The following is a 15,931-nucleotide window of genomic DNA, read 5'->3' as shown; positions in this document are numbered from 1 at the left end:
TAACTTTCACTTGAACTGTTCTTTCTTTGCTCCCTTTCTAAAGCAAGGAAAAAAATATTCCATAAGAAATACAGACTTCCTACTATAAGGCACAGTTTGTCATGTTACTGAAAATTTTCTGTTTAATGTTTGCTTTTAAGTGTAGTCATTATAATTGAAGTATAAGTATTGAAACAAAATTTTTAAAAGTCTGCACTCAATTTGGTGTTGAAGTGGTGCAGAATTATGTTTTTAACTGTCCTTTAAAATTGAGATTAATTGTAGCTTTTCCTTTATTTTATGTCTTTAGGATGTGAAAGCTATTGTAACCCACTCCATTCACAGCGCAATTCATTCCATTGGAGGGATCCAGGTTCTTTTTCCCCTCTTTGCCCAGCTAGACAATCGACAGCTGCACGACAGTCAGGTGGAAACAACAGTTTGGTAAGCCTCTTTTAACCAAGACTGAAACAAAATTAAGCTTACAAAATGTTTTCCTTTTTTTTTTGTGGGCATGTTCTCTAATTTTTTTACCTTTTACCCTTGTTTCTTTTAAAAGTATAATTTTAAAAAAATTGTTTACTGTACAAAACTGATACAATTAAGTAATGAATTCAAATCACTCTAGAGTCTTTAAGAATAGTTTTGCAACAGTTCACCCAACTACTAAAAGAACTCAATATGCTTTTCCTTAAATGCAATGTTGTTTACCTTCTCAAAGTCTGTGTCATTTGAATTCATACTTCATAGCATTCAAAAATTATTTAATATGTGGTCAGAAAGTCATAAAGCTATGAGCAGGCATTTTGTGACCATATTACAATTGCAATAGTGACTGGGGACATAACAAGAGAATTTTAAACTGGGACCTATGAAGTTTCTCCTCTGGTGCTATGGAAGACACATCTAAGAAGACAAAAAGTCTTCACAGATGTTAAAAACAGATGTTGAAAAAGACTACCTAGGAGTTTGTTAATATCCATGCTACTTAGAGTCATAGAATCTTTTAGGAAAAGACCTCTAAGATGATGGAGTCCAACCATTCACCTAGGACTGCAAAGTCCACCACTCAGCCACATCCCTAAATACCACATCTGCACGTCTTTCAAATATCTCCTGGCACGGTGACTCTTTTCTCAACATCAACTCAGCTGTGGTTATTTTTACAAGATCTCTTGCCACGTGCTTGTTACAGCAGGCACCTCTCCTGCAGCACAGGATAGCTAAACTTCTCCAGAAGAATGATTGGCCTAAATCTTTGAGGGTAACAAATCTGAAAGGATAATGCTGAACAACTGGTATGGTGTTTCCCTGGAAGATTGTTTGTAACTAAAGCTTGCTAGAAAGCAATGTTTAGGGACAAAATAAACTGGCTTTTCTATTTGGATTAGGTGACAAAACAGGTGCGTAATGCTGAGCATGCAACTTATTTTCCTGCTTATAATATTTCCTGCTTATAATAATTTTAATAAAATATGGATGTTTATTATTGCATTAGATAGTTCAGTTAAAAATACTTAACTGAAAAAAAATTAACTAATACTAAAATTGCCAACAATTTTAGAAGACAGAAAAGTGGTTGTGTATTGGTTACTGTAACCAACTGTAATACTGGAATATTTAAGTCTCTTTTGCAGGATGTACTTTGCATTGAAGCATTGTAAAGTAAGGGAAATAAAAAAAGAAATGCTTCATTTGAAATAAGCTTGGGAAAAAACATCACCATATGTTTTTATTTACTGGCAAAGCAGAAGACTGAAATGCTTTATTCTTGTTTAAGGAAGGTTATGTGTGTATGTATCTCCACAGAGGAATAAAATGTATGTTAAATTCATTAAGGAGCTGATTCTGTAATAGGTGACAAAGCAATAACTAGATCTGTTTAAAAATGAAGAACGAATGTAGTGTAAGTTTTAGAAGTTGAGATAAAGACTAATTCTTCCCAAGTGTGTGGTCTACCCAGTGAGTGAGAACATTCATAGTGTTCAATTGCAAATGTGCAGAACATTTCTGGAGTTAGTTGAACTGTAAGTAGAAAAAAATTTGGTCTTTAATAAGTCAATGAATTTCTTCTATAATTAGATTATATTCTAAAAAGAGATCTGTAATTCATTGTGCTATATGATTGTACAAATGCATAATGCAAGAGGATGTGATTGTAACTCCAGAACATATTGAAAAAAAGTTTAAGCAAATGGCTGTTTGCTGAGATGTAATTTATGTGTTTGTAGGTTTTGGTGTCTGTGCATTATTTTCTCATATGTTATTTAATAAGATATAAGTATTAAGAAAAATAATGTTGGAAGTGAAAAAGGAAGTAGGCAAATAAAAGAAGAAAATATTTTTGGGATCAAAGAAAGGAGCTAATGGGGAATGAATGCTCTACATGAAAAGGATCATTTGAGGAGTGGAATAAGGGAAGCAGTGCATTTAATGAGTCCTTTCCTTGTTCCCCCTTATTTATTAGATTATTGTCTCTCCTTATCTATCTGATGCTGAGTTATATCTGTCTGTGTACAGGTATGTCTCTGTAACAGCAACAGAGAACTTTCCCAGTTCTACTGCTTTTCTGAGTCCTTCTCACCTCTTTCTCTCCTGCAAATAGCAAACTGTTTAAAAAGCTCAGGGTTTTCAATTATTTGATTTTTTGCTTGGATTTTTTTTAATATTAGAAGGGTTTTATTAGCAAAACCCAGAACCTCACCATCTAAACATAAATAATTATCAAAATGATCTATATTTCATAAGTAAGATAAGTATAACAGAGTATCTACTTTCAAAGATTTATAGTTTGATAAGAAATAGGCAGGGTTCCTATTGATTTCTACAGAAACAACCCAACTTGACAGGAATTAGTTTGATGGATTGATTTTATTTATTAGCTTAATATGAAAAATCTGTAAGTTTCCAATAATTTTTCTCAATCTCTAGTTTAATTGAATTTATCTTGAAGTTCATGACAGCAAATAAGATGAATGCCATGTGGTGTCCTACGTTCCTAACCTGTCCTCTCATCCTGTCTTTCAATAATTTTCTTGTCACAGCTGGCTCAGGTATTTAAATTTGAGAGTAGGTCTGGAAGTAATCCTTCCTGAGGTTTTTCCATTTGCCTTTGAGCCTCTCATGGAAAGCCAAGATTCCTGTTCATTGCTGCCTCCAGTGTAAAATTCAGAATTTGCACTGTTGAGTGCTGGCAACTCTCTCCCTCTCTGTTTTGAAGGGAAGAGTGCTGGATATTGCACCTAAAACTCTACATCACTAGTGTGACCTAGCTGTGCTCAGATAAAATCAGTTGCTTGAATTTTCCCAAACTGTGACAGCTGGAATGTGATTTGCCAAATCAGTCTGCCTGCACACGGGTTTATAATGAAAATCCAACCACTGCAACACGTAGTAGAAATCTGTTGTAAACTACTAAAATGCTGTACCTCTGCAGACTCCAGAAGATCCAGGGACTATTAAGGGTGGCTAATTTACTACTGGAGTCCGTGTCACAAAATGTTTTGCCTGTAAGCAGAGGTGACTTGCTTCTCTAGTTCTCTCACACAAGACCTATTCAGCTGACTTGTGCTTTTGAATGAGACCTGATTAGTTGTCTTACTAGCTTCACCATATGCAACTGAAAAGGCATAAGAAAAAAATCCCTTCGCCTTTCTCTTCTTCTTTCTTACAGAAAGAAAAAAAATTTAAACTGGAAGTTAGGGAAGCACTTTAGAGAGCTGCCATAGCTGTAGCTCATGGAAACGTTAATTGTTGGTTTATGACTGTCCTTAATACTACTTTATCTGTTTATGCTATGATTAATTTTCAATAGTTATCATACTAATTACCTGTGATGGAGTTGCTCATACAATTTCTCTGTATTACTTTGGAGAAGCTGAAAATACAAATAAACGATTTTTATCTTTATAAAGGATTCTTTCCCAAAGAGAATCAGACAAAACAAATACATGTATTATTCTCTTTTATATAGACTCTTCAAGTTAAATTGTCTGTAATTAATAATCATACTTAGATCTCCAAAGCAACATGCCTACCTTAGTTAAAGGTGCCTTTTGTAAAGGTAATTTGTACAGGTAACTTTGTAATACATGATCCAAGATTAAACTTATATTAGGGCAAATGTGACAGAGAAAATTATCATGGGAATGAGGATTCTAGAGAAAATGATCTGTGTAGTGGTTTAAAAATAAAATAAAAGAACTGCAGCAACAAAAAGCCAAGGCAAATTTCACTTTTATCCTGCGTGCAAATTCCGGGCTCCTAAGGTACTTCTAAACAGTATCTAAACACTGGAGGTTCTGCATCATCATGCTTTGGTCTATCACCTTTTTTTTTCTCCTGCTTAATAATGGAAAACTACTGGATTTTTTCCCCAGAAATTAGATGTATTTTCAGTAATTATCATAGTTCTCTGATTTACTGTTGATTGACATATAGTTTCACTTTCTATCTGTATCTTGGCTCCACTGCAGTCAAACTAATGTCTTCTAGGAAGGGCATGATATAGAAGAGATGTAGGAATGGGCTGAAGTATCCTTTATATCTAGGGGTGTTAAAAGTAGGAAAGAATGGAGACAAATTTTGTGTGCCAGTGCACAGAATTTTGCAAGTTTAATGTGTAATGTCAATTACTGTGCAGCAATCTGATGCATGTTAGTTGCTTGTAAGTTTGTTAAATCCTGTTTGAAAAATTGTTCAACTTCATCTTCTAATTAATATTATTTTCCCTCTGTCAACAACAACCTTTTAAAAAGAATGATTTTGGCAACCTGTTTCTGCTGATAAATATTTTCATATTTCAAATCTTCAGGTTTAATTTACGTTCAGCTGCCAAGGTGAAAAAATAAATTGGGTATCCCTAAAAGTTGTTGAAAGTTCTGGATACAGTCCTCCAAATTAGGCAGATTAAATTCTTAGAATGCAATATTGAGGTGAAAAATACATTACTTCAGTTTGGATTTTTTATATCTAGATACACATTTCTTGAGGTCAGTCTGAAATTGTGGGGGAAAAGAAGTTTTGAAGAGGCTGGGAAAGTTTGAGAATTCAACCAGATCAGATGCTCTCTGGCATAATATGTAAGGAGAAAAACATTACATGTGAAACCATTGTTGTGTGCAGCAGCTGTTTCTTAGTGCACTTTCATTCCCATCTCCTCCTCCAAAAACAAAGTTTCACCTAAGTCTAAGCAACTTCTCTGAGGGGAAAAAGTCCACAAAACAAAACCCAAGCCATAAATACATACAATTCCCCACCTCCTTCCCCAAAAAAACCCCAAAACACAGGCCCCAACTACACAGACAGCATGTAGTCTGTTTTCTGCCTATCTCTGATCATCAGGTAGGGTGATCATCTTCAGTACTGTACATGCAGTGAGAATTTTAAAACCTTCCATTTTGATTTTATAGTTCTTCTATGAGTTAAAATATTACAGATTCTTTACTTACTTAATTTCCTGCATAATAATGTGGGCAAACTGCTAGTTATATTCAATTATTATGTTAATTTTTATCAATAATGTGGTTCTGTACAAGATTCATCTCAAACTTCATTGCAGCTCTATGTGCCTGACAGATGGTTCTCTGTAACTGCTGCATTCTCTGGTACTTGGATTTTTTTAATGTGCTTGAAGGTGTAATGATGCATTCATGTGTGCTATCCCAAGATTTGAATTACTATATACTGCAGTCAACTCTATTATTTATGGTGGCAATCTTGGATAATGCAGGAGGATTAGAAGTTAGAGTTACTGCCTGCAGACCTGAGCTGACTCTGCAGAGCTGATTGAGGTATCTTTATGTGTCTGGATCAATAGCTGTTAAAAGCTATTTTGGAATTCAGTGAAAGCATAGCTCATTCACAAAGGCATTGCCTAAATTAATACATTTTCCTGAAACTAGAATCACTGTCATCACTCTACAGTAGCAGCTAAGGTAGCTCTGTGCAGAGGTAATGTGGGGCAGGCAGGATTAATTTGTTCAGGCATAGCCAGCATAAAGATGGTTAATATCTAAAAAGTTATATTTGGGCACTGACTACATCTGAATTACTACACTTTTTTTGAGTCAGTCTTTCTTACACAGAACCAGCTTGTCTGTTTCTGTGTGTGTGGCATGGTTAGGTATAAACTGGTCACTTACGAGTTCTGAGTGGACTTGTAGTTTATGTGTGCTCAAATAGAGCAAAAGAGGGAAAAATCTTTATTGTTGTGGTGTCAGTGTGTCTTACAACTTACATTCAGTGTCTATCAGAATTTCTAACAGTTGTATAGAGATTGTATTAATATGAGATAAGAATAACTAGCCCATGAGTTTACATCTAAATTCATAGAATGAACAAGTAAACTGTGATATAAATTTAAAGGCTCTTGACAAAGTACTTCTGATAATAGAAAATGAACTTAAGGCTGTATATGGTACAAAAATCTTTAAAATCCATTTTAAGAATATTTTTTAACACTTCAATATAATATTAACATTATTTGCTATTGTAATTTGAATTATAATTTTGCAAAGGTGTATGCTGTTTGAGTTTATGCATAATGGCTTGTCGTAAGTCATAAGGTTACACATAGAGGATGGTAGTAAGCATGACCTATCTAAATGGAATTTTCTTTCACCTCTTTAATTTTTAAAAAAATCTAAATTAAAATCTTCAACACTTAATGTGACCTGCTTATGGATTTTCATGCAGTAAAAATGATTAGATTCTTATTTTAGATGACAAATACAGTAGAAACTTTTGGTTGCGGTGAGAAAAAATTGATGCACATAATCTGGTTTGAAGCTGATGTGACAGCTTGAAAGGCTGTTTTGATAAAAGCTTTGGAGTATACTGTAAATGGATATTATCTGTGTTCTTTTATTGCTGACACTGTGGAGCAGTCTGTATGTGATTTTTAGATGGATTATTATGACCATTCAACAATGAAGAAAGACAAGGCACTATTTCATGTTCCCAGCATGTACTTTGGCTACTCTCTATTCTTTTGCATGGCAGCCTTACTCAACAAACAGAATAAATCTTGTATTCCTCAGAACTTTGATTAATTTTGGTGCTGACATGGATTAACTAAACTCAACATTTATTTCAAAGTAAAAGATTATATTTGAAGAGCAAGTGAACCTTTAGATGACTGGATACTGTACGTAAAGTTGAAATGTATCAAATGCAGGTTGGATATTTTCTTTAAGTCCCTTTTTCATACCTGCAAAACCCACAGTTTTCACTCTTACCTGTGCCTACTACCTGTGTGAGAACTTTTCATAGGTGCAGGCACTTGTCTGTACAGCTAGGAGCTGTTACATCTATTTAATTTTTAGAAAAGACAATAATTTTACGTATGTGTTGTATATGCACTACAGTACGTTTTGTCATCTACCTTTTTGAGATATTTGAAAAGTAATTTTATATACTATCCTCCTGTCACTTTTCTTTTTTCTTTCTCCCTTTCTTCTTGATTTTTCAGCAACAGATTAGTGTATTTTTGTTTTATTCTCATCACCCAAGGGTCCATTATGATTTATTTTCCCTGTGGTGGATTGATCTGTCATGTGTTTCCACTGCTGGTTTTTATAACATAGTTTCACTTTCTTGCCAATTTCATCCCCTGAAGTCTTTCATATATCTTATGTTTCTATAATGTAACCTTTTCTGAACACTTTCCCTCCCTGTACTTTCTGAACACTTCACTTAAAGTTACTGCTGGGATGGACTCTTGGGTGATTTCTTTGTAGCCTCTGGAGTCCCACTCCTACCACTGTTATTTGTGAAAAATCACTGGAGAAATTTTCCAATGGGAAAAATGAGATTTGTGTTCTTTTAAGGATTTGTTCACCACCTTAAGCCTATTTCTATTCACTTAATAGCTGATGATTATTGAGAAAGCAACATTTTTAATCTGAAAAAAATCTTGTTTTTTACATGCAGTGCTACCCTACTGGCTTTCTTGGTTGAGCTTCTTAAGAGTTCAGTAGCCATGCAAGAACAAATGCTTGGTGGAAAAGGCTTTCTAGTCATTGGCTATCTCCTTGAAAAGGTATGTTTGGAGGATTTTTATCTTTTTTCTTAGTATTTCTGTTGCCATTGTGGTACTTTCAATCACCTGGCTCAAGTGTCTGGTGGAATAAAATATATTTGTGACTTACATTGCAAATTAAAAATATTTTATAAGTTGTCAACAGGAGACTCTTCATCTTCCTCACCATCTTCTATACCAGTATTCAAAGAACCGATTTTCTTGAGGAGGTTCTGTTCTCTTATTTATGTTTTTACTTTAGATCTGTTTGGGAATCACTTTAATGTATTTATATTTCTGCATTTTCTGTCCCCCCAAACTTGCTTAGGAAAGTTCTCTTGTTTCTAGTTTGTACAAAGCAGAAATGTCATAACTGAGGGGTTTTGTGTGTGTGTATGTTAATAAAAGTTAAATTAATCTTCTGTGAAAATTCTGAAATTGTCAAAATAGTTGTCCTGTGTTTTGAAGAAAAAAAACTGTAACAAAATTTAATTTCTGAAAAAAATTGGTGGGGCATTCCCTGCAAGGGGCATTCCCTGTACTTGCTTGGTTTTAGGCATGATGAGCCATTATCTCAAACCTGAGGATCAGTTCGGTTGTCTGAGGAACATCACCTGCCTCCCTGCCTCTTGACACCCTGTTACTGGGGTTTAATAATCTAAATAATCTGAGAGCAAATTACTGTCAGCTATACTAAAATAGTGATGGTCCCATGATTGAAGCTCATGACTCTGACATTCTTGCATGACTGCTACTGGACTTTCATTACCATGTGGTCAGCATAGCAATCTTTTACACAGAAGATAAGAATCATAATATCACATTTCAAAAATGTTCTGAATTTTGAAGAATGATAAGTAGTTCCTCTCATTCTGTTCCCTTTGTTCGTTGTGCTGGGGAAATGCCTTCACTTAATACCTAAAAGCAGATTTTCTGTGCTTCTGTTTTCACTGCTAAGCAAGTGTGATTTACAATTTCAAAGAACTAGCCAAAGGTGCTGGTTTTTTCCAAGGTTACATTTTCTTGTGCCATAACTAGAAGGAACTTACAAAGCTGTTGGCTTTGGTTTGGTGAGTTACACACAGGCAGGCTGGTGAGCCTTCATGGAGGGCTTTCCCCTGAATAGAGCATTATGGTTTATACACATGGAATACATTGATTTAGAGTGTTCAACATGATTTTTAAAAAAAAAAAGTTTCCATGCTCTTCTAATTAACACCTGCTATGTTCATTAGACTTGGGCATGTGAGTATTTAAAAGATTTCTATTGATCACAGCATAATTCTTAAAACATATGTTTCTTTCTGGGTGGTTTTTTTACATTATATTTACTTAGCTGCAGTTCTTTGAAAGGATTTGTTCTCTTCTTTCGATATATGCTTATATTCAGTTGGCACACATGGTGGGAAAACATCCTTTCCTTTCCTAGTCTCAATTTTATTATTTTTAAATTATCTGTTGTATCTGTTGTTTATTTGCATGTAATCAAATACTTCAGAGAAGAGAGTTTTGGTTTTTTTTACTTGAAGTTCCAAACAGCATTTTTGTTCTTATTAGTTGCGCATTATTTATTGTGAATTTTCATGTACAAGCCAAAGGAAATTCAGCATGTAGGCTGAACTTGTATTACTGACAATAGACTTCAGTTCTAAAAATAATAAATCTCTATATTCCCAGACTGTACTTACAACATTAAAAATAATTGAAAAATAGAATCACAGAATCATTTAGGTTAGAGAAGACCTTTAAGATAGAGTCCAGCTATTAACACAGCACTGCCAAGTCCACCACTAAACTTTGTCCCTCAGTGCCACATCAACACATCTTTGAAATATTTCTGGGATGGTGACTCCACCGCTTCCCTGAGCAGCCTGTTCCAGTGCTTGACATTTTGTGGAGAAGGCAAGGAGAAAAATCTTTAGAGTTTTTTTACTATTTATTCATGTTATTATTATTCATATTATTATTATTATTATTCATGTTAATTTAGTATACAAAGAAGTTTGTCAAAGTCCTCAGGTCACGTTACTACACAGGAGCAGGTCTCAACAGTGATTGCATGGCATATGCTATGAAACTGAAAGAATCCTGAAATTTGAGGAAACTATGAGCCCAACTCCTTCAAATACCTACTTAAGGAAACAAAATCAAGTCTCCTAATAATGTGTGTTCACGCACCGAGACACCAAATTTCAGTAAGACACCAATTTAAGAGGCGATAAGGACTTCAGATGAAGTTCTGAAGAATTGTGCTGTAAAATGTAGAATCCTGACTGGACTCTAATAAAATGAAAAGAAACCAAACTAAGTAAAATACCAAAAAAACAAAGTTATTGATGGACATTTTAGCCTGTTAAATATAGCCATTAGAAAGACCATTAATATTGTTATAAACTGCCTTCATATTCAATCTCATTAAAACATGCAAGCTGAATGTATGTAGTAATGATGAGTTAGGTGAAAATACTGCTTCATAGTTCTGCTGTAATCACATTAAAAAACATTTTTTTTTATTTATCTTTTTTCTTTCTGATTATGTTCCCCCAGTCATCTAGAGTTCATATAACCAGAGCAGTTCTGGAACAATTTTTGTCATTTGCAAAATATTTGGATGGATTATCTCATGGAGCACCTCTACTGAAGCAATTATGCGATCACATCCTTTTCAATCCTGCTATTTGGATACATACCCCTGCAAAGGTAATCGTACACTGGCATAATGTTAAGACTCTCCTACAACAAAAATAAATACCTGTATTCTTTTATAATATTCTACTTAGGTTTTTGATTTTTAACTTTTGGATTTTTTTTATAAGCATGGCAGTAGCAATGATCTTAGATTATGAAGTCTGTACACTGCTTAACTGTATACTCCAATGTATTTTATACTTTCATAAAAGCAGTTAAATTATTGCCTAAGATTCTGTCTGATTCTATGAAAAGACTGTTTCAAGAAACCCAGTACCTTTTTCAGTGATTGCATTACATTGTTTTCCTACAAATTAAGCATAAAATTTTGTGGTTTTAATTGCAGAAAAAATGTGTTTTGTTACACATTAATGTAAATTCTTATTTTAATTCAAACTATGTATTCTAGTTTGATAAAATATCTAGCATGTTATCATTCCTCTCTGGTAATAATGAATTCTTTGTTTTCCTAAGTAATCATAGTTGAGATATGTAAACCAAAGTGAAAAGTGACATTGTCCTAAAAACTAAAAAGATATACTTTTTGTATAAAGAGTCAGAATAGAAAGCAAGCCAATATGTTTATCTTAACTTAAATCATTCCTAGGTACCAGTGCAGCCCCTACTCTAAGCTGAGCTGTAATTAGTTTTTCAGTTTTTGTATCATATCCAAAGACCCCTACAATTTCCAGTTGCTAGTGCAGAGCTTACATTTCTGTGGGTGACTGTTTCATTGCCCAGGTGCAGCTGTCTTTGTACACCTACCTGTCAGCTGAGTTCATTGGGACGGCCACGATCTATAACACCATCCGCCGAGTGGGCACGGTGCTGCAGCTCATGCACACGCTGAAATACTACTACTGGGTGGTCAACCCTGCTGACAGCAGTGGCATCACTCCCAAAGGGCTGGGTAAGTGCAACACACGAGGGAGAAAATAAAAGCATTCCTCCTGTAGGAAGGTTTGTGATGTAAATGTCTGAAAGCTCCTTGGATCTGTAGACAAGGAGATGAATAAATGGCAATAGTTGATGGCCATCAGTAGAAGGACTATGGAAATACTTTTTGGTGTATCATAAACTCATGCTGATAATTTATATTTATATGTGTTCCCTGAAGATTCCAACTCTGGTCTCCAGTCACGTAGCATATACTTATGTGGGCATACTTTAGGAAACATATTAAAAAGACTGATTTTTCTTCTTCTGTAATAAAGAGTAAATATTACATGTATTTCACATGCCAAAGAAATCTTTGTGTGGTTTGAGTGATTAATAGTGGTAAGTGACCTTGAAAACAGAGTGGAAACTTCTAGTTCTCACTGCAGAGGGCTCTGAAACTGTATTTCCAGTTCAATAATATTTTTTTTGCTGTCCTTAAAAAATAGAGATTTATTTAATTTTGCTGAAAGTGATGCACTTAGCTTAGCACAGGAGGCAATGAATGACAGAACCAACAAAATGTAATAATAAATACTGCTTGAATGCTGCATGTTGCAGATGTGTATTAAGCAGAGCAAATCATTCCAATCCTATACATTTTGGCTGTAATGCCATTACATTTAGCTATCTACTTGTGTGAAGCAGGAAGGGTTTGCCTGAAAGTCTCTTAAAAAATACGTGATAAATGAGAATTTATTAATTATTTTATTGTGTAACTATTAATGTCATGCTGATAAATTGAATAATTGGGGGATGTTCTTAATAATGTCAAATACCCAAGTATTCAAGAGTGTGACATATCTAACACATTAGTTATTGGGTAATTCCTTTTGTAAATGAGCTGTATGAAAAGAGGTTTCCCTCAATTTTTTTTTAATAAACAAAACTGGAAGTAACAATTCTTTTCCTAGATTAGATGTCCTAATAGGCAATGAAGGCGTTGAAGGCTGTGGGATCTTGGGTAACATTTATAGTTCCTGCATAGTATAATATTAGATGAAGAGTAGTCTTCAAAAATTATTAAAATTTATTTAAAAGTACTTAACAAAAGCTGACAAGGTTTTGTTCGTTTAAACGAATGTTTGAAATCCTAGTTAATGAAAATTACCTGGGTTGGTTACTTAGTTAGCTTGAAATCTTTGTCAGTGATAAATTAGATTATCCACTTACGCTGACTCTGGATTCCTTCTGCCAAGACAGAATTAACTTCTTTTTTTGGTGCCTGCAGTGAAGATGTCTCCTGATAATGCACAGTGGAATGCAGGAGCCAGTTGCTTTAATACAGATTTCTAGTATCATTGTAGTCTTGGTGGGGCATTTCACCTGCCTCTCAGAAGGATGAAGGTTTCCTGTGTATCCAACACCAAATCTGCCTGTCTGGGGTAGATATTTTGCACACTTGATGGCGTGACAACTTACACTGGTATGTTTAGCAAGCTGTGTCAGCTCTAATTGACAGGCACTTGAGAAATGCTTTGTTTGAAGTGTGGTTGCTTCCTAGACTGTGTTGCCTCTATTGATTAGATCTCTGCTAACCTCGGTGGGAGGTTAGAAGCTGCTCTGGTGTGGGAGCTACACTGCTGATGTCTGAAATTAGGGTGAGCTGAACCCTACCCTGCGAGTGGCTTTATCAGGATTCATACTTCCAGAGATCTTTTCTGTTGAGGTTTACACTGCTGTGCTGCACAGGCACAGTTTTACCATTGGACAACTTACTGTGTCTGAGATCAGTGAGGAATTGGGATGTTTAAAACTCAGATGATCAGCTTGTTTACTTTGTGATTGTTCAATACCCAGCTGTTGTTAGGTGAGGTTTTCAGGTGTCAGCCATATTTATAGCTAGCTAGAGACATGGCAAATTCCTCAACTAGCTTGAGAATGGAAGTCTGATAATACAGTCTACTTGTTATGGTTGAGATTTTTTTTTTCCCCTAGTATATAGGTTTAAATTAAAATAATTCCTGTGCTTCTGTGTCATGATACTACTACCTAACAACACTTTGAAAATGTATTGCAGACTGCTTCCCTCTGGCTAGGTTTGCTCCTTTGTGGAGTCAGTGACATTTCTTTCTGTAGGAATCATGGATTGCTTTTATCTTGCCCAGATCTTTCTCTTTGCAGTTAGCTGTATTTTTTGAGTATCTGTGTGTGTAATGCTAGTTGAATAGCTTCAAAAAATATATAATATATTCATGAAAATCTGAACATAAGGCATGAGGTACACAAGGATACAAAATTAGGAATGAGATGTGAATCAGTTAATCTAAATTAAGCACAGATATGGCTGGTTTACATCCCTACCTTTTCTTTCATTCTGAGTATAGTACATTCTCCTCTCATTTGTGTCAGTTCCAGACAAGATTCTTATTTTACCTGGAAGGCAACCAGGTCAGTCCTTAAAAAGTAATCAGGTAGTGTAAATTAGTGGGTGCCTGGTGTAGCAGTTTGACAATAAAAGTCAAAATTTCTAAGGCCTTCATACAGCAGTTGGGAAGGTGTTATATCAATGAAGGCCATGCATATTTTCAGAAAACATATTATGAACCACTATATCTGAATTTTCTCATTTTGTCTTTAGTAAGATTTATAGATAAATTTGACTTAGTGAAAGATTAGTATCTTCTTTCTTCCTTGTTCCTTATCCTTTTCCTTCTTCCCTGCAGAAGGCCCTGTGTAACCAATACAAATACAACGAAGTGGTAGCTCCTTTTCTGTCTGTAAGAGTGGCTTTTCTTGTGTTGCCTTGAAGAATGTCAGCCTGTCAGACAGGAGCTCAGTGACTTAGCAAACCCAGCACAGCCATGGAGTTTTCTCCATGCAAATCAGCACTGGGACTTTTTGGTAGTATTTCACAGATAACTTCTGCTTCTGACTTATAGAGCTGTAATAACTGTAATGATTTGCAAGCAAATGATTGCGAAAAATATAAAAAATTGCTGATGTGATGTGTTACTAAATTTAATTTTATATTAACTTCATTTCATAAAAGATGTTTTAGGATGTCCACATTAGTTGCTAGTAATTGATAATATTAGTGAAAATATTTTAAAATGTTTAATCACTTGGATATTACATCACTTTTCTTTACCAGATGTTTTTTTAACATTAAGTGTAGGCCTGGTTGATTCAGACAGCTTATAGTCATAGAATGCAGTTCTAGAAATAACTGTAGTTATTATGCTTAAGGTTTTTCTATTTCCACCTGTTTTTAGCATCTCATAAATCCACCATTCCCAATAGTTCAAAAAAGATAACTCTTCCAGGATTTTGGATTCATGTAAATTTTTATTAGCCTGTTTGCAGCCAGAAAGTTTATAATTTGTTGAAACGTAGAATAATGTATGAAAAAAATTTGTTAAAGTAAGAAAGTTGCAGTGTAAAAATACAGTTATGTGAAATTTAAAGTTGCTGCATTTTAAGCAGCATTTGAAATCTCCAAATGGAAGAATAGGATGCATTTTCTATAAACATTAATTTAATGTATGAAACAGAAAAATGTCATCATGTGAGTAAATTGCAGTTGAAATTCTAGGCTGACTTGTCATGAGACTTTTCTGGAGAAGACTTTACTGGAAATCATGCCAATATCTAAAATCTGACTGCATGTGCTAAAGTGCCTTCAAATAATTTGCTGTCATATTAGGAAGTAAGCTTATTCATGGAGACATTTTAGTAGTGTGATGTTTTCTTGTCTTCTAGGCATGTCATTTTTATGTGGAGATACTGAAACAATTTTTATTATTAGTTAATAATTAGTTTGATTTACTATTACTTGCTGACAGTTACTCTGCTTCAGGGTTTTATTGCCTTCCCCTGCCTAAATAAAACACAAAGTGTGTGAGTTTTCTGCACTGACAGTTTAGTAGCACTTACTTTAAAGCCAAAGGAGCTCAATATTGAAGCTTCTCATTTGGAAAATACTGTTTTCTTTTAAAAAAAGTTAGGTTTTCTTTTGCTTCTCCTAGTAATCAGCTTCTAAAATGGGAGGTATAAATGGGGTTTTTTTTAAATTAATTTTTATATTTTTTATTTTAAGTTTCAGATACTGATTTTAATGTGGTTTTGTATCTTTTATTATTGGATTCCTGTTTCACACTTGCATTTCTTCTTAGATTCAGCATACTGAATTCATATTTGTATTTCCATTTTGTTCTGGAACAGTGGAAACACTGTTTCAGAGGGTAGAAGTATCAACTTGGTCTGTAATTAGTTGCTTTACATTTTACATGTAAATCCACAGTAGAGACAAGTTGTCTGTTTAAAATCATGATTTACACTTTTCTTCTGGTGTTGTTTCAAATTTTT

At 34.5% G+C, this 15,931-nt stretch overlaps 1 protein-coding gene across 4 annotated transcripts in view; it reads left to right on the top strand.

The window, feature by feature from the left end:
• Positions 1–15,931, top strand: part of NBEA (neurobeachin) — a 452,410-nt gene that overhangs the window by 111,417 nt on the left and 325,062 nt on the right. For all 4 annotated transcript variants that reach the window (XM_058019299.1, XM_058019300.1, XM_058019298.1 and 1 more), the window contains exons 10-13: positions 290–423; positions 7,912–8,020; positions 10,547–10,699; positions 11,429–11,597. In XM_058019299.1, coding sequence (XP_057875282.1) covers positions 290–423; positions 7,912–8,020; positions 10,547–10,699; positions 11,429–11,597 — 565 coding nt within the window. The remainder of the gene's footprint in view (positions 1–289; positions 424–7,911; positions 8,021–10,546; positions 10,700–11,428; positions 11,598–15,931) is intronic.

This window comes from Melospiza georgiana, chromosome 2 (assembly GCF_028018845.1).
Source record: "Melospiza georgiana isolate bMelGeo1 chromosome 2, bMelGeo1.pri, whole genome shotgun sequence".
NCBI classification, from domain to species: Eukaryota; Metazoa; Chordata; class Aves; order Passeriformes; family Passerellidae; genus Melospiza; species Melospiza georgiana.
This window is presented reverse-complemented; position numbering and strand designations above follow the sequence as displayed.